This window comes from Malaclemys terrapin, chromosome 2, assembly GCF_027887155.1.
Source record: "Malaclemys terrapin pileata isolate rMalTer1 chromosome 2, rMalTer1.hap1, whole genome shotgun sequence".
Classification (NCBI taxonomy): domain Eukaryota; kingdom Metazoa; phylum Chordata; order Testudines; family Emydidae; genus Malaclemys; species Malaclemys terrapin.
Genome location: NC_071506.1, coordinates 94,786,619 through 94,806,099, shown reverse-complemented (window position 1 = coordinate 94,806,099; position 19,481 = coordinate 94,786,619). Strand labels below are relative to the sequence as shown.

General features: G+C 40.9%; 1 protein-coding gene across 1 annotated transcript; it reads left to right on the top strand.

Moving 5' to 3' along the window:
- Window positions 1-4,197: 4,197 nt before the first annotated feature.
- LOC128832025 (protein-glutamine gamma-glutamyltransferase 5-like) lies at window positions 4,198-19,144 on the top strand. The gene is made up of 13 exons (XM_054019040.1): window positions 4,198-4,286; window positions 5,543-5,722; window positions 6,011-6,253; window positions 7,454-7,572; window positions 8,669-8,797; window positions 9,055-9,232; window positions 10,220-10,352; window positions 10,938-11,041; window positions 11,154-11,396; window positions 12,348-12,674; window positions 13,701-13,861; window positions 14,789-14,922; window positions 16,044-19,144. The coding sequence occupies exons 1-13, from the start codon at window positions 4,280-4,282 to the stop codon at window positions 17,548-17,550; spliced, it is 3,465 nt and encodes a 1,154-aa protein (XP_053875015.1). The 5' UTR covers window positions 4,198-4,279; the 3' UTR covers window positions 17,551-19,144.
- The last annotated feature ends 337 nt before the right edge of the window (window positions 19,145-19,481 follow it).

The window sequence follows — 19,481 nt, the reverse complement described above, 5'->3', positions numbered from 1 at the left end:
TATTTTATTTAGGCAAGTGAGTAGAGGTATTGTGGGGACTTTAATTAGTCTGTTCTTTAGGACTGCACGCAGCTGTATGATTTTTTTTATAGTGCTCTTCAGTCGTTAATTTTGTGGTGACAAAAAACAAAACTTTGTTGCAAATCAGAATATTTCCATCTATTTACAAGACTCTGGCTATCACTTCATTGCTGGGGAATCCCACCAATGCCAGATTTGCTGGTAGAAGGCCAGTGTCAATCATGCTACTTTGAATCTGAGTATGCCACCGATAGTCAATTTTAATGTTCCTAAATTGGTCTGGTCATCCATTGCAAATGTAGCCCTCTTTTCCCCTGTTCACTGAATGGTTTTAAATCAGTTCTCATTTTGGTGACTTAAATCATTTTTAAGTACTAATTTAATCATTTATATGAAATCACATTAGCTAGAGGTGGTTGAAATATTTTTGGTCAAGATATTTTCCTACCAAAAAATGGGACTTCATCAGAAACAAGACCTTATGTGGGAAAATGTAGATTATAAAGAATTTTTGATTTTTAAAGGAAATTTCAAAATTTGTTATGAATACGAATTTTAGTTCTGGTGTGTTTTTTGAAAACCAATTTTTATACATTCAGAATGTCAGATTTTAGATTTTTGTTGTTTTCCTCTCTTCCTCTTTCCATTGTTCCTTTTTGCTGCTGAATTCAACATAATGAAGGCTATCTACATTTTTTTTCTTATAACTTTTCAAAGTTCTCAAAATTTGGAAAGGTTATGGAGTGGCAAAAGGAAAAATGAAAACAAATTACAGACTTCCCAAACTATCACAGAGTAGTACAAGGGAAATGAAAAAAAAGAAAGGGGAAAGTTGGAGGGTGAAATGTAAATGGTTTTTGTTCTGTTGCAAAAAAAGGAAGGGGGAAAAACAAAAATTTGAAGTTTTCAAAAAATATTTCATTTTCAAAACTGTAATGAAAAGTTGAATAGAAATGAAAAAAATATTCAAATCAAATTGAGATTAAAATTTCCAATTTAGTTTCATTTCCAAAAGTAGAAAAAATATCAAACAACATTTTCACTGAATTTTTTTTTTGGCAGAGAAAAAAATGGCTTGTCAGCTACCTGGGATATTAGCCTCTGGATTGTCTGTGAATTGTACACTTGGACGCTTTACTAATTGCCACTTGTTTGTGGTGTTTGAATGGCCACCTAATTCACATGATATTATTTCTGCCCTCTGGTTAAATGACTACAAGTTTTTAAATAGAAGAATAACGAATAATAAATAGAAGACAGCTTACATTGCAAAATTCGTCTGAGTCTTCAGATGACTGATTATTCATGCTACAATTAATGAAACATTTGGGATTCACATACATTTTCACAAATGCCCAGTGGCCATCCAAATGCTTGTGAACAATAAATATTACCCCACAAATAAGATCCACTTCTACCTGTGAAATTGTCAATTTCTCTGTTCTTATTGACACACACTGGTGCTAAATCATAGTTGTGGTGCAGATGAAGAAATCTTTCTTTTGCTTTGTCATGAAATCTATGAAAACTGGACCAGCAGAGCTGTTCTGAGCAGCCTGCTAAATACAAGCTGCTTCCATTCAGTATCATCAACAACAAGGGCAACACTCCTCAGAGTATTTCTCTTTATGTTGAACTTATTGTTCACTGATAAGATTGATCAGATTTAGATCGGTTTGACCGGGAAGGGTGTCAGAGCAGGATTAGCCACTGAGGGCTGAGTTTTCTTCAGTCTCTTAGGGTATGCTAATACTGCAAAGAAATATTCACAGCATGGAGTCTCAAGAGTCTGGGTCAATTGTCTTGGGCTTGAGCTGTGGTGCTAAAAATAATAGCATAGATGTTCCAGCTTGGGCTGGAGCCCGGAGTCCAAGACCCTGCCCCCTTGCCAGGGTTCGGAGCTCAGGCTCCAGTCTAAGCCTCAACAGCTACACACTGCTAATTTTTAGCCTCGCAGCCCAAGCCCTGTGAGCCCGAGTCAGTTCATTAGGCTCTGAGACTTGGTGTTGTGGGTTTTTCTGTGCAGTATAGAAATAGTCTTAGCATCTAATTCAAATCCCACTGAAGTCAATTGGAGTCTTTCCAGTGATTTCAATGGGCCTTGGATTTGGCCTTACTGAAGTTCTACAAATTTGCTGGGGACCTGAGGCTAAATCTTTGCATTGGTGAGAGCTAGCAGGGAATCCTTGTACCAAATTTAGATGACAATTGTCGCTCTCTATGGCAGGACAAACAGTAGTTGGGCCTTTGTTGAAACAATGACTGCATCCCTCTTTTCTGAAGGCTCTACAATAGATTCTGGTGGGCTAAATGCAGGACTATATATAGGATTTTTTAGCTTCTATCAGTCTGTTTCCAGATCCTGTTATAGCACAGAAACCATATGGATATATCCAACAAGGTCCAAACTATCTGCAAAACTTAGGAGTGCATGTTCAATTTGCATTAAATGAGTAATCAGCCATTTATATCATTGACCATGAGGTGGTGTTGAATTGCCTACAGAACATGGCAGGAATAGGCAGCGCTAATCTTCATTGGCTTTCTTCCTTCCTTTTCTGAAAAATTAAAACATAATGCTCTAAAGTCACATCATGAAGTTAGATGAATTGAAGAATCATGTTGCTTAAATGATTCACTAGATGAAAAGAAAAAAATATATAGGCCTTAAAATTAAAAACGGGTGTAAGTTGGTGTCAGTGGATGATTGCTGTAGATTACACCAGATTTGATTTTTGTCTCATTAACAGTTTTTATAAGCTTTCTTTTGCTCTCAGCGAATGGTTACTAAAGATATTTTGTCAAAAAATCAGCATGTAACTTACAATTTAAATGTAATTAAGGATATAGTCCAAAGAGGAAAAAAATCAAAGCGTTTTATTTAATTAGAAAGTTTAGTTACTTCAAGACCGATGTGGTTTATTGCGACTATTCTGTTAAGATAAGCTTGTACAAAAAAGTGATATATGGAATCATTTTATTTTAAATAGTTCCACTAGAATATCTGTTAGACCTAGTTGAGTCAGATTGCATAACTACTAAATGCAACATATCGTGGGTGGACAGGCAGGAGATTTGTGAAGCATTCACAAACCAGCTTCCTTAATAGTGTATCTATTAAGTGTTTGAAGATATTTGACTAGTATAGAATGCAAACAAATACAAGTCTATGCATCAATTGCAAAGTATCTGATGAAGATGATCAATACTTGTGCTTACCTAACTTCCTTACCCTCCACCTATTGCTATGTGACAAAAGCCCTAATATGTCCAGGTTGGAGGGTGGAGCTTTGGCACTAGCAGCTCAGATACGTATATTCAGTGTTGAATATATGTATTTTATCACAAATATATGTAAGCGTTCAGTGTCACATACGTGAATCCAGACCGCTTCTGGAACTTTGTGAACCTCTAAATATTCTATTGGGCTCAAATATAGCTATATCAAAGTGAAGCCCTAGTATTAACATATTCTCAATTTTTGCTCCCTGTATTTGAATAGTGAAGGGTTGAGTTCTTTAAATTATACCTGCACAATTTAAATATATGCACACACACACAGCCATCTTTGAAGGAACAGTGTAGTTTCCAGGTAGAAATTTACTCTCATTTCCAAAAGCAGTTATATTATGGTTTATGATAAGAAAGTTTCCACTGGGGTATATTGCACTCTGAGCCTCCACTCTGGCAAGTAATGCCACATAGTAGGCTATACTGTGTGCCTACATTCCACAGGAAATTCTTGATGTTATCTGGCTATGCTGATTCATTCCAATTTCTGTCAAGTAAATTCTTTGTTATAAGTAAAGGTGGGCACAAAGTGTTCTCAACTTGTGTGACTTAGATCACCACATGATTTTCTACGCTCAGGTTTTCAGATTCATCATTGCACTGAAGTATCCCAGAGACCTGGGCCACTGGAGACATCTATGCTATTGGCAAAGAACCAAAATTCCTCCCTGCCTTCAGCAGGACTCACTCTGGTAATGCTTGAAGTGAATATTACTCTGAGATGTTTATGAGCATCAGTGAATATGTGGGTGAGGCCTCACCCTAAACATGTTCTAGTTAATTGGCATTTTGTTGCTGCAATATGCATACGCGTATTGTAGTTCTGAGTATAAATACTACTGACAGGAGAGGAGGTTTACAGTCACAGATGAACTCAACCAGATCTTGGTGTATAGCATCGAACTCGCTAAGGAGCAATTGGACTGGGCGCTAGTCTGCTTAAGAAACTGGTCTGTGTGCAAGGAAAATGGAAGGTGAGTGCCTTGGAGCTTTGTTATCAGGTGACTAACATCTGAAAGTAGAGGTGGCAGACAAGGCAAGCAGACTAATGAACCTGCCAGAAACATGGACAAAATCTGTGTAAACTACTGCGTAAATTCAAGCCAAGAGATCATTTTTGTGGTTTAGATACTCTTTGTTGTGAATATTGTCATAAGACGATAATATTTTCTGTGATAATTACTTTATATTTGAACTCAGTTTTTCCCCTTTAAAAAACAGTAACAAAAAACAGCCCACCCCCTACAGATATCAAAAGTGATTTTAAACCTTGAGAATGATGGGGAATATGATGAGGAGATGGTGTGAAGGCCATTTCTGAGAGGAATGAAAAGGCAAATTACAAAATAAACTAAATGTAAAGCATAAAGTAAAAATAATTAATGTTCTGTGTTCCCATGATTTAGAGCTAAATTCCCATTGGCTGGAGAAAACCAATGGGAGGTATTAGAGTTGATTATCAGTGGCTCTCTTAGCTGACAGCAAGATACTAGCTTCCTTTAAAGAAACAATTGTTAGATCATTGCTCCAAAAATGTTATCTGGCTATGCTGATTAACTCCAGTTATTGCCCTGTTTAGAATCTCCTACTTTTAGGGAGTTCACCGAGAAGGTTTTGGCAAGGCAGCTTAAATGGCATCTGGATTATCCTGGTTTCTGTGTCCCCAATTAAATTGGGTTTATGTCTCAACGTCGTGTAGATGTGCTGGTTGCGTGTGGGTTGTCAGTCTCCTCCAGTTGATAGATGAAGATCTATTAGTTGACTTTGATACTGCTGACTATGAGTTATAGATTCATCTACAACCCCTAGGAGGGGTTTACATGGCTCTAGTCTTTTCTCAATGAGAGATGCTTTTGGTTAGGGTTGACAATAGCTGTAAAGCTTTCCATAGAGTTCAATTCTGTCATCTTCTTAAGTTCAACATGTGATGCTTTTAGGAGCAGAGGTGGGCTCTGTATATCCCACAAAGGGAACTAACTTCATATGGGCATATGCCCTATCTCCTTCTACTGACCAGTTCCTCAATGCTTTTGAAGATTTGAAATATTTCTTGTTCCTTAACTAGTTCTTCAGAATTAAAATATATTGCTTTGATTAATTGCTATGCTCTCTATTTGTCTGTCCTCTTTTCCCCCTCCCGCAGGAAGCCTTGGCAACAGCTGTTAAATAATGAGTCCTCAATGATATATTTTTTTTTCCTCATTGGGTTCATTCCTCTCTTTTCCTGCAGCTATTGCAACGGGAGATGTAGACCTGAACTGTCCTCACAACTGCAACAACCATAACACTCATTTCTTTGGCACTGACAAACAAATAGTGAGGAGAGGCCAGGCCTTCAACTTTTATGTGAACTTCCAAAATCGGGAATGGGATGACTCCAGGGACACCATTTCCTTCACTGTGGAGACAGGTAATCACTTCCAAACTGCATGAAGATGTGTGGTCTTCTCCCAGTCCTCTACTAATAAATAATCTTTCCCCATTCACCACCTGTGCCGATAGATACCTTCTCCAAGCCCCCTTGCATTTCATGTGGAGTTTTAATTTCCCCCCAACCATGCTGTGCATTATTCACATAAATAAGAGACCTTATATCTTAGAAGCTTTACATTGCAAATGTCATTTCGACAAAGTATGTGTCTGTTGAATATGATTTGTCCATTTTTATTCAGACTTGTATTTTTCCTTTCCTGAAAAGGCCTCAGACCCTGTGAGTCAAATGGGACGAAGTGCAACTTCTCTTTAGGCAAATGTATAGATCACAGCTGCTGGAGTGCTTGCTACAAACCTCATCAAAAAAGGTGCATGAACATCACCCTGTTTCCACCAACCAATGCCTGTATTGGCCGCCATATTCTCAACATGCACGTCACATCTTGTAATCGCACATATGACCGGTGCCTAGGAGACTTTTACATCCTCTTTAATCCTTGGTGTGCTGGTAAGAAACCCATAGGAAATCTGTGGTAAGAGAAATGCTGGAGATATTTATTATTTTGCTTATAGGAGTTTGAAATTAATAAAATTATAAGGAACAGTTGCCTCAAGGGAGAGGGTGTTTGGGATAGTAAAAAATATTCTCAGAAGAGATGGACTTGAGATGCACAATTCAGGTTCAGATTGTGCATGTTCATTTTCTCTCCTGCAAGTGCTGGGATCTCCCAATCTAGATATTGAAGACTACAAAATCCAGAGAAGTTAGGAGCTCATTTTTTCATTTGGTCACTTAATGCCATTAGTTTTAAAATATGATGTTTCCCCCCCGCCACTTCTACAGCACTTTTCATCAGAATATTAAAGCGCCTCATGATACCACTGTGAAATAAATTAGTCTGAGCTGGGAGGCCACTATCCTGTGGATAGAGCACAGGACAGGAGTCAGTAGGTTTGGGTAATGTTCCTGGCTGTTACTACTGACTCTGTGGGTACACCTGCACAACAATTAAACACCCATGGCTAGCCCATATCAATTGACTTGGGCTCATGGGGCTTGGCTTTGCAGGGCTGTAAAATTGCAGTGTAGACTTTCAGGCTCAGACTGGATCCCAAGCCCTGGGACCCCATGATGGGGGGAGGGTCCTAGATCCTGGGGTCCAACCTGAGCCCGAATGTCAACACAGCAATTTTTAACCCCACAACCTGAGCCCCATGAACCTGAGTCAGTTGACACAGACCAGTCACAGCTAGGCTGTGTAGACGTACCCTGTATGACCTTAAGTGAGTCAGTAAGTGCCAAGTATTCAAAAACAGTCTGTAATTTTGCGTACCTTGGTTTTTAGGTGCCAAATTTAAACACACACTGTTTGAATTTCAGATGTGCTTAGTAACTGCAATGTCAGTGGAAGTCAGAGGTTCTCAGGATCTCTGAAATTCAGGTTGTAAATATTTAAAGTTGGGTGAGACCTGTTAAAGGAAAAACGATTTGACAAAAATCAAGCTTCTAAATATACAGTGAGTTATTAAACAATTTATCCAAAACTCTAACAATATTTCCAAGAAGATGACACACTTAAAAATGTTGCTTAAGTTTAAGTTAAAAAAGACAGAAAAAGCAGCAGATTTGTAAAGGAAGAGAGAAGGGAAAGAGAAAGTGAGTGGTAGAGAAATTAGAGTGATAGTTCTGTCTCTGCTTCTTTTCCAGATGATGCTGTGTATATGTACAATGAGGCCCACAGAAAAGAATATGTCCTGAATGAACAAGGAATGCTGTACCAGGGAGTTCACAAGCACATTACTTCTAGACCGTGGCACTTTGGACAGGTAAATGTCACACGGTGAGACTTGTTCAGAACTTGTAGAACCCAACAATAATTCAAAAGATGATGTTGACAGAGCCTAGCCAGACTGATCTTGCCTTTCTATAGCACAGGTGCAATCCAAGATTTACATAAATATCTGGTATATTACAGAATTTCATGAGTTTTTCTTGTGCCAATCCAGACCATGCTCCAGTCTCAATACTTTAACATACAAGTAATAAATAAATAAATAAATAAATCCACCATGAAACCACTAGAGCAGAGAGACCTGATAGCCCAGTGGTGAGGGGCCAGGCGTTCACCTAGAAAACCCAGACTCTGCCTGATTCAGAATCTGTCTCCCCCACATCACAGGGAGTGTCCTAACCACTGGGCTATACAGTCAATCTGTCAATCTCTCCTATTGGACCTGTTACACTTTATATCAATATTCATTGGGTCAGGGAGAGAAAATGACTCCAAGGCCTGGAGGTTAGCACACTTATCTAGTATGTGGGAGATCCAAGTTAAAGTCACTGCTTTGCCTCATTCAGATCAAGAATTTGAACCTTTCACATCCCAGGTGCGAGCCCTAACCATCTGGCTACTCTGGGTGGGTGTCTCTTTCTCTCTCTGATTTTCACAAAACAAATTTAAAAGGAAATAGCTACAGAACAAGAAACCTTTTGAAATCTCAAAAGTTTTCACAGGATGGGAAAACCACTTCCCACCCAGCCCTAGCGAGGACTACAGGATAGACACTCAACTCTGGGGAAAAGGTGACTTAACTTCACTTTCACCCTACAGGGGTTGGGAAGGTTGTAGAGACTTCCCTGGAAGAAGTGGGGGGGAAGTACCTCATATTAAGCCTCTGAATGAAAGGTGGAAATGATTCCATTGGCCAAGCAAGGAGTTACCCTTACACGTTCTAACAGGAATCCTTTCCTTTCTGCCAGTAGATATGAGATACAATGCAAAGCCATGGGCACTGGCCTTTAGAAAAAGGGGTCTGCTCACTTGCATGAAGAGATCACAGCAATAAAAGGAAAACAAAAGGAAACTTATCAAAGCCAGCATTCCATAGTGTCTGTAACAGCCTTCTTTCCTTGTGCACATAGTTTGAAGATGGCATTTTGGATATCTGCCTGAAACTCCTGGATATGGGTGCAAATTACCATCATGACTCTGACCGAGAAAGTAGTTGGCGCAATGATCCTGTGCATGTCAGCATGGTGGTAAACCACATGGTAAGTGAATGGTTAATCACATATGACCTCTGAATGCATCAGCAGCAGTGAGCTATGTTGTAGGAGAAGAGTGAAACACACAGGAACCACACACACACATATACCGCGTATGGAGTTAAACAGGGAGGAATTTAACTAACCATGTAAATCAGAATTTCCACAGTTTCAATAGCTCAGTGCAGAATTTCTATCTTGGAAAAGTCTTAGGATGTAGAGAAGTGATCAGGTATTTAGATTTATTCTTGTCTGTTTTCCAGATCTGTGGCCATAGCAGTAACAGCATCATGAAGCTCCCACAGAACAATGATTACCTGCAGGGGGCTAAACCACTGTCATGGAATGGAAGTGTTCCCATCCTTCAGCAGTGGTATAAAGGGAGATGCAGGCCAGTCAGATATGGAGACTCTGCATCTCTTGCATCAGTAATGTGCACAGGTAAGCTAGCCCCCCCAAGTTGGTGGGGAATAATATATCCACACCTGTCAAGGAAAACAACCCTCCCCCAAAAGCCTATAGCAAGCAGCTCAACTGATCTGCATATCACCAGAAAAAAAGTGGATCTATTTTTTGTTACCAAAATAAATTCACTATAAAGTGGCTGACTAGGGTGAGATCCAGCTTTGTCTCAGCAGTGATCAGAGCAGGAAGAAAAGCAGTACTCGCCCTTCTGGCCCTGACTCCAGTCAGTACTATATGCTCCAGCACTTGCTGAGCATTTTTCTCCAGTGATAAAAGGCAGAGTAAGAACAGTGTTCGGTATGTGGTAGTATAGCCTTCTAGCACAAGGTTGGATGATGAATCAGAAGAACAAGCAGTGACAATTGCAATAAAATGCTTGTCTGTATCTCTTCCTAAAATCTGGGAGGCAAAGCAATGAGCTGCAAACTACAGTACTATCCTTTCCTCTGGAAAGAGAGGATATTTTAGTGAGCTAAATATCCATTGCCATGGTTATAAGTGATTACTTACTGAGGTAAATCCGTTTCTAAGTTGGTTGATGGGGATGTTTTGTAACATAGTGAAATTGAATCTGTGCTTCATTTGCAATTAATATAATAGAGGACTCTTGACATTTTCAAGATGTTTGATGTTAGTCAGAGACCATTATTGTTGAGCCTACTAAAGGACCCAGGAAGAAAGCCTAACATTCTATTTCATACTACTAGGTCCCCCTTTGCTACTTTCCCAACACCGAAATGAAGTCCCCTAGAGAAGCTGACTTTGCACCATTAGTGTTATGTGCACTCAGTGTTTGTTGTTGGAGATTTTAGCTCAAACTATTTACATGCTATGTGTCAATTATAGGAGAAATTACTTGAAAAATAGGAAGGAAAGGAGTTGGCTAACTTATTCCAGGAAAGCATTCTTTATAGGGACTTTTGAATAAGTGTTCTGGACTCTGGAGCACTTTTTCCCTTACAGTGATGAGGTGTTTGGGAATCCCAAGCCGTGTTGTCACAAACTTCTATTCTCCTCAACGTGCTGAGAACCCTCTTGTTGTCAATGAACTTTTTGACTGTACTGGCAAAACCCTGCGTGGCAAAGACAGTCTTTGGTAAGTGTGAAATCAACAATGAGTGAATGCTATTACTGATGTACAAGAACTCACATAAGCTGATCATGGACCATTTCTTTAGTGTTGCAAGACTGTTGCAATCATTCAGTTTCATGATGACACATTGCAAGAAGATATAATTATACACTAGTAGTACTTGCTTGACTGCTGAATCTACATGAGAATCAGATACTTATAAAACATTCACCAGATTTGTAAGTACTTAATACTACCTGCAAATGAGGCCATCTGTCTTGGAGTGGCTCCAAAAATACTGACTGGATCATGTGAAACAAATCCATCAGGGATCAGGACCATCATCTTCCATCATGATCACCTAGTTGATAATTGTTTCTTTGATAGCTGACTTCTTGAGGCTCCTTTTCATTGGTGTAGAGCACTATAGTTATAGTGTCTGGTCCCAATACAGCATTCACGCAGCTAGATCACTATCACACACCAATGGTAGTTTTCATATTCCCACCCTACCCCGTTCCTAGTCTGATTGGTCTAGAATTTTGACTTGTACCAAAGACTGGCCCCTGAGAGTTCTTTACAAAGTCTCTGAACTTTTACATGCTACAGGAGCTACCACTGCTGGAATGAATCTTGGATGGCCCGCAGAGATCTAAATCAATGTTGTGGTGATTGGCAGTGTCTGGATCCAACACCCCTGGAGACTGGTAGAGGTAAATGAACCTTATGTTTCTGTAAATGTCATTACTGTCCTATTCCACAGGTTGTATAGTAGGCATGCTATGTTACATAATGTAGTAATATGGTTGACTTGATCTGTGTTAGGTTCAATATGCTGTGGTCCTACTTGGGTCAGAAGCATCAAAGATGGAGATCTGGACTTGGACTATGACGGCCATCATATATTCTCTCGGCTGAATGCAAGCTGTGTCGGCTGGCTTTCCCAAGGCTCTGTCTCAAAGACAAAACTATACTGTGACACTTGGCCTTGTGGGCAATACATCAGCACCAAGTGCATTGGTAGTGACCTACGTGAGGATATCACCAGAGCTTACAAGTATGAATTAGGTATGGACCAAAGACTTTACTTGGATTCACAGGAGTTTGAAATGCTGATCATAAGAAATATAAACAAACACATTCTGTTCATTGTGAAAGTTCCCAGTTTTAAAGTAAAACTTCTCCAGACTGATCTAGTTTTTGGAAAGTAACCTTATTCCAAAGGCTTCTAAATATAATTGATTTTTTTAAAGATTGTGCTTAAAGTCATTCACTCCCACTATTTCCATTCATATTCTGGCCCTGCCTGTTCCTTAATTGGGTAATAGAGATCAGGATTAGGTTTCTTAGGACCTCTGAAAGGCCCTAAATCATTCTTCAAGCAAGAGTTAACCGCTTCATTCTCACATGCTCATTAGTTAGCTACCTGACATATCTAGTATACCCTCATATTCATTTTTTTGTCAGTATAAGTTATTACTGGGATATATTCTCCATCCAACAGTATTTAAGGGATTATACAGCACAACACTTACAGGAGTGTGAAATGGGTAGGCGCTAACTGTAAAAATGAAACCCCGGCTGACTGTCTGAAGGACAACAGGCGCAAAGTTAAGAAGCTGGACATTTACGAGAGTGTCTTCATATGGATATTTCTAGTGTTTAGACAGATATATGTAATGTGGTCTATTGTACACATTCTGGTCCTTGTAAAGCTGGTTCTGAGACTTACACTGAATGCCTATTTTATTATTTATTTACTCTACAGATATAAAATAAGGTAACAAACTGCAACTAAGCATGTTTTCCAAGTGATTTTCTTTCAGCATTCCCGTCTCCTTGAACTGCCATGTCTTGGAGAGGAGGTGCATTTTCTTTACGTTCTACACTTGAATGTGCCAGATTAAGCTCTAAGGAGGGGAGAGAAGAAGAAGGAATTTAATCACTTTTGGGACTGAGGGAGTTATTATGATCTCTTGCATCTCCAACAGGTTAAATGTCCCATATCTTCTTCAACAGGTTCTCTGAAAGACAAAGAAGCATTTTACAGAGCTTATAGAAAAATCCATTCTGGATACTGTAATGCTCCCAATTCAGATATAGACAGAGAGTTAGCATCTCTCCGAAGCCCATTCCTAAGTGATGCTGGTATTGCTATGAGGCTTAAGATGGCTAATTGCCCTGTATATGGCCAAGATGTCTGTCTGCAATGGGTGCTTGAAAATTTACGTAAGGAGCCCAAGAACCTGAATTTCAACTTGTGTGCTCAGGTGATGACATGCAATGGATGTCCATTGGATCAGTTCTGGAAGGACAATATGAATGTCATTCTGGGTCCAAGGGAAGGTAAGAAACATTGGAGCTGTATAATTCACTCTTGTTGGTCCAAAGTCAACACTATCCTCAGGAGATAGGTCAATACTTGTGATCAGGATTAGTCAGAGGCCTATTAACAGCCCCAGGAGATTAAATTAATGGGGATCTCTTTCCTTTAATATTGATAGTTGGCTTGCTTTTGGTCTGATCCTCCAAAGATCAGCAAATTCACTGCGCGGCTTGTATACTTCTGGGTGGCTTGTAGGCCCTGCTTGGTATTTGGTTTAATTTCTACCAGAGCTAAATTCCAAAGGTTAGGGATATTGGTGAGCATTCAGAAGTTCATTACCATTAAATCTTCAGGTCCGGGTTTTAACTAAGGAACAGTTTTATGTTAAATACACTGATGTAGCTACAGTTCTCCGAAAGCTATGATAGCAGCCAAAGGTTTGAGGAAAGGTGTGTATATCTTTGACTAGAGGAGATTATGATATGTCTCAAGGGAAATGGGATGCCTTGAACATTCCAAGCATTACTACTAGATAAGCCATGGAATAAAGAAGACAGAAGGGATGTCACATCACAAACACTTAGCTTGTGATTAATATCATTTTGCTTTCCGGAGACAACAAGCTCTCTCCATATACTCTATGAATATCAAACCATCACCTCCTTAGTGTTTGGATTCATTTATACTAACTTTAAATTCTCGAGATTGGGATATCACTGAGGATTAGGAAACACAGCACAATAAAATGTTCTGCTTTAAAGTTTTAATTAAGGAGGAACTTCCTGGGGAATGCAATGATATACTTAAAGATCCTTGAAACTGGCCACAGTGCTGAGGATAGTAGTGCATCTCCTTTAACCAAGACAACTGCATTGTCTTTGAGTGCAGATGTCATGTCTGCACTCAAAGACAATGGGATACCATAACATTCAACAAGCTACTGTATAACCCGTACTGTTTAGTGCCAGTCAAATTACAGGATGGAAATGGCAGGAAATATCAGATGAGAGAAACAGATTAGTGATTAAAATAATTTTACTTTGCAGTGAAAACAATTCCACTACACATACCATTTGACCAGTATAGGTCTCATCTCTCGGACTACAACATTATGAGAGTGGTAGCTATCTCAGAATCAGAATGTGGTGGTGAAGTCCTGATGGTGAACAGAGATATTGTGATTGACAAGCCTCCTGTTGATATTAAGGTAAAACACATTCCTTAGTTGCTCCACATACACATGGGACACCCATTGGTCTAAGAAACTCTTTTTCACACACACACATGGCTATTCCTAGATCACCATGCGTGATTGCAGTGCTGAAAAAATCGGAAGCAACAGAACTTCCTTTATTTTTCATTTTACCAGAGAATTTGATTTTGAATCTAATAACAATTGACCTCATCTCATAGGAGAGATGTCTGCCAACTTTACCAGGGAGGGATTTTTAGGTGAATAACTCTCCCTTTTTAAATCTCCATTTATTTCCTTATTGATATTTCAGCTTTGTTAAAATCCTAGTTTAGTCTAAATGCTATTTTTTGGAGGGATGCAAGAACGTAAGAACAGCCATTCTGGATCAGACCGATGATCCATCTATCCCAGTATCCTGTCTCTGACAGTGGCCAGTACCAGAGCTTCAGGATACATTACAGGGCAATTCTGGAGAGAACCACTCCTGTTTTCCCCTTCCAGCTTCTGGTAGTCAGAGCTTTAGGGTTGCCCCAAGCATGAGGTTGCATCCATGATCATACTGGCTAATAGCCATTGATGGACCTATCATCCATGAACTCATCTAGGCTTTTTTTGTTTTTTTTTTAACCCAGTTATATTTTTGGACTTCACAACATCTTATGTCAATGAGTTCCACAGGTTAATTGTATGTTGTGTGAAAAAGTACTTCTTATTTCTCTTAATCCTGCTGCCTGTTAATTTCATTGGGTGACCTCTGGGTTTTGTATTGTCAGAGTGAATTACACTTCTCTATTCACATTTTCCACACCATTCATGATTTTATAGACCTCTATCACATACCCCCTTACTCGTCCCTTTTCTAAGCTGAGCAGCCCTAATCTTTTTAGCTCTCCTCGTATGGAAGCTGATTCATAAGAGAGTTCCTGTGTCTTTCATCAGCTCCTAGGTAAACCCAGGGTGCATGCTACGTGCACTGCAGAGATCTCCTTCTGCAATCCCCTCCAGGAGAACCTGAGGAACTGTGTACTGAACCTGGAAGGTTGTGGACTGTTCAAAGAGCCAACAACTATTGAGTAAGTTCAACAACTATTTAAACAGAATTCATCGGTTGAATATGACATTGGAAGGTTTCAATTGCTCTATTGCTGAATAGGACTTTGTCTCTCCACCAGTCCATGCCTTTGCTGTGAGACTGCATTGAGAGTCTAGTTGCCCTTGCAAATAATAGAGCATTTAGTGCTGGGAGAATATGCATATTCTTTCATTTTTTAAAGAAATAAATTAAAAATAGTTAAGAGCTACTGTCCATTGGAGGAAACACATTATTTCCTTTGAGAGAAATGCTAATTGGGTACCCATATGTTAGGCAGAGCCTCTATTAGTGGGGAGAGTACAATAATCCCTTTGAATCTGTGAAGAGGATCTCCCTAAATATACATTGCTAAACAGTCACTATACCCAACATTCTTTTCTTTAACCTACAATTCATTCAAAATTAGAAAAAGGCAGTGTCAGTCACCAGGATACCTTACAAGCCCATAGTTTCTCCACTGGGGAAGGATGGCACCTAGTACCTGCTGTGTTTGCCATTCTACCCCAAAAGGAGTTTAGCAACTGGTTAGTATCTGTTGCTATTTCTGGTTGTGAGGAAAAATTGACAAAGTTTGGGACTATTTAGTCTTGAAAGAAAACTATTAAGGTTCATTCTCATTGAAGTATGTACAACTCATCTAATAAAGCTCAATGAACTTGAGGTAGTCAGACAGACCAGAGATAAAGACCTAAAGTGAAGTTAGAATGGAATATGCTATCTTTACAAAGAATTCAAGGGGCTGGTATTTCTCAGAATAGGTGGAATTGGCTTCCAATTATGGTGCTGAAGTGAAAAAGTATAAAGCATTGTTGAAACAAATTTTGGATGACTCTGTGGGATTAATAAAAGGGCACTGGTAAATTCTGGTAATAACCTTCCCCTGAATAAGAAGGAAAAGTCATGTTATTTCATTATATGATTTTTTTTTTTTTGCCTCCCTCCTCTGTCACAAAATTTTATAGTCTAGGATAGAGATGGCATATGGCAGAGTTATCACAAAAACAGATCAAACATAACAGGCATATAGCCAGTTTCTACTGCTGCATAAGTATAAGCTATGTATGTGACAAAGAACACTTTCCTTTCTATCTCTTCATTCAGTTTGGGAACACTGGCTGCTAATCATCAGGCACGAACCATAGTGGAGTTTACACCTTACAGGGAAGGCTGTCACCAGCTCCTGGCCAACTTCAGATGCCACAAGTTTGGCTACTGCAAAGGATATGCCAATGCTGTTGTGTGCGGCTCTGCCCCCCAGGTTGTGTGCGGCTCTGCCCCCCAGGTTGTGTGCGGCTCTGCCCCCCAAGTCGTGTCCGGCTCTGCCCCCCAAGTCGTGTCCGGCTCTGCCCCCCAAGTCGTGTGCGGCTCTGCCCCACAGACTGTGTGTGGCTCTGCCCCCCAGATTGAGTGTGGCTCTGCCCCACAGGTCGTGTGCGACTCCAACCCCCAGTCTGCATGCGACTATGTGTGCATCCCTGTGTGCAACTCTGGGTATGGCCCTGCGGGTGACTCTGGTGGCCCCCTCGTATATGATTATGTGTGCCTCCCTGTTGGCCACCCCATGTGCGAGTCTGTGTACCGTGCTGCGGCTGCCAATGCCCCCTACTCCATGAGTGATAGTGTGTCCCGCTCTGTGTGTGACAATGTGTCCCGCCTCTTGGGAGTCCCGGTTTCTTTCTCTATGAGTGATCCCAGGTCCGCTCCAGCATCCCATCCCATGTCTGCCCAAGTGGTTCAAGGTATGTGTGGCTCTCTTCCCACTCCAGCATCCTACCCCATGTGTGCCCCAGTGGTTCAAGGCATGTGTGGCACTATGCCCACTCCCCCATCCTACGCCATGAGTCTCCAAATGCCTTCAGCTATGGGTGTCTCTGTGCCCACCCCACCATCTTATGCCATGAGTCTCCAAATGCCTTCAGCTGTGTGTAGCTCTGGGCCCACTCCATCGTCCTACTCCACGAGTGTCCCAATGACTGAAGCTGCGTGTGGCTCCATGCCCGCTCCAGTGTCCCACCCCACATGTGGACCAGTGTCTCAATCTGTGTCTGGCGCTGTGTGCGCCCCAGTGTCTCGCTTTGCATCCCAATCTTTGAGCCCCCCAGTGGCCCGCTCGGTGTGCACCCCAGTGTCTCGCTTTGCGGCCCGCTCCGTGTGTGCCCCAGTGTCTCGCCCCGCGGCTCGCTCTGTGAGTGTCCCAACGGCCCGCTCTGTGTGTGGCTCCAAGTGGGGCCCTTCATGCAACACAGTGTCCCGCTCTGCAAGGGGCTTGGCCTCCCATACTATGTGGAACTCCACATGGGTCCCTGCATCCTACTCGGCACGGAGCTCCACATTGCGCTCTGCATATGGTACTCTGCCTCATACTGAACCTCAGGCTGCATATGGCACTCTGTCCCGCTCTGTGCCCCTCTCTGCCTATGGCTCTCTGTGCCGTTCTGATGCTTACTCTACATATGGCCCCCTCTCCCGCCCTGCCACCACATCTACCTATGGCACACTCTCTCGCCCTGCCCCCCACTCTACATATGACACCCTGTCCCACTCAGCGCCCCGCTCTAAATATAACACTCTGCCCCGTTCTGCCTGGGCTCTGACAAGGGCACGCTAAGCTGTTCTGAATGCAAATATCTATAATCAAAAATAGACAAATGGAGATTGAAGCAACTAAATGTAGTTATACAGGAAGATATTTTGAAGTAGTAATTGTATTCTTACGGCGAGAGGAATAGACAAGATAATAAAGAATAGGATTTGTGGTTCTGGCCATTTATATACACTTCTGAGGAGTGCCAGGATTAAGCATGCACCCAGCAACAGAGAAGTGCAATTAATACTGTGTTAGAACCACCTGGAATATGATACTTTCTTTATAACAAATGAGCATGCTCCCAGTCAGGACCGCTCGGTCTCATAATCACACAGCTCAGAATCCTCATCGGCCAATCAGGTTGCTTTCTCAGCCTAATGACTTTATAAATGACATCCTCTCTCCCATTGATTTCTCAGCAGTATGCACTGCTCACCTAGTTGTGAGTCCTGCTGAGCTTCACTGCTCACACCAGATTTAAATCTCTCCATCTCCATATCAACCTCAGGATTATTTAAGTAAATGTAACTCTGGTAGTATATCAGTAACAGAGACTGCCACCTCTTTTAAGTCTTGCTTAAGAGGCTTTGGACCCTTAGCTGCTGATATTAGTATGTTACAGGTCAGCTTTAAATGCTGCCATCAGGCAATTAGAATTGTGGAGGTCACGCCCAAACCCTCTTTGCCAAATTTGCCCCTGCTTCAAATAAACTCGGGTTAAAAGAGTTACTCTAGGGATATATTTGGATTCATAGGTCTGGCCAGATTCCATTCCCAGTGTCAAAAATCCAGTGAGTCCAATTATAGAGGCTGCAAAATTTAGTGAGCAACTTTAACTGCTTTGGTCTTTGCAAGTGACCATATAGTTGTTGTACAGTATATTCCGGTATGGTCCTTTCTGTATATATTTTGGGTGTTCAGGCCTTCGTTCTAGGCCCACATCATGGATTTCATGAGAACAGAGTAAAACATTATTGCTAAGACATTTCTGACACAGTGTTTGAATTGGGGAAAGAAAACAGCCACCGAAAAACTGAGGAAATCTTATAGCACTACTACCTAAATCTCTCATTTCAACACGGATCTCTTCCCACAGCTTTTGGGAATCTAAGGCTTATCATTATTAAGATGAAAACTCCTCTAAGGGCTACTGTGGCATCTCTATTTATTTTCCTCTTAGCAAATCATTGAATTAGCTGAGACACCTCCCACCTTCCCTCTTTTCCTCCTTGATGGTACAGCATGGAATATTTGCTAGGGATTTGGGCTCAAACAATGTTGCTGGTGCCATGGATGCTAGAGCACCTATTAGTTGCAATATTATGCTATATAGCCCACCTCTTCATGTGTTATGCTGAGATTTCAGTCATACTACGGGAATCTGAGAAGTTGTACCATCAACCCCTATGTATGAACAGGGTAAAGTATTTCAATGTCAGGGATATGGTACTGAGTGGAAAAGGTTATTTTGTGTTTGCCAGGAAAAAAGAGATCATTGCCTGGATATTGTATTGTGGTAGGCATGATTCACTGTCTCCAATGCAGTTTCCATTGTCTCCATTGGCTTTTTTACTGGAATTTTCTTCGCATGACGGACTATAAAAATACAAGTTAAAAACCAACAACTAGTAATTGTCTTTCTTTTCAGAGCTTTTCAAAGGGGGGAGGAAAAACTCTGCAGAGACTTTGGACTGTGGATTCTTTTTTTAATCCCTCACAGCACCTGCCACAATCCTTTATTCCATTTTTTCCCCTAATCTTCTCTCCCAATTTGAACTCATGTCTCCTGAATAAAAGATCCTAATTTCCTATCACTGGAGGCTCCAGCCCCCACCATCCCTGAATTACCCAATCTGGCCTCAGTATCAAATGGATAGCTTCTTACATGGGCAATTAAACCAAATCCTATCTTCACAGTAAATCTCTCCACTCAGCCACTACACTAATTCTTT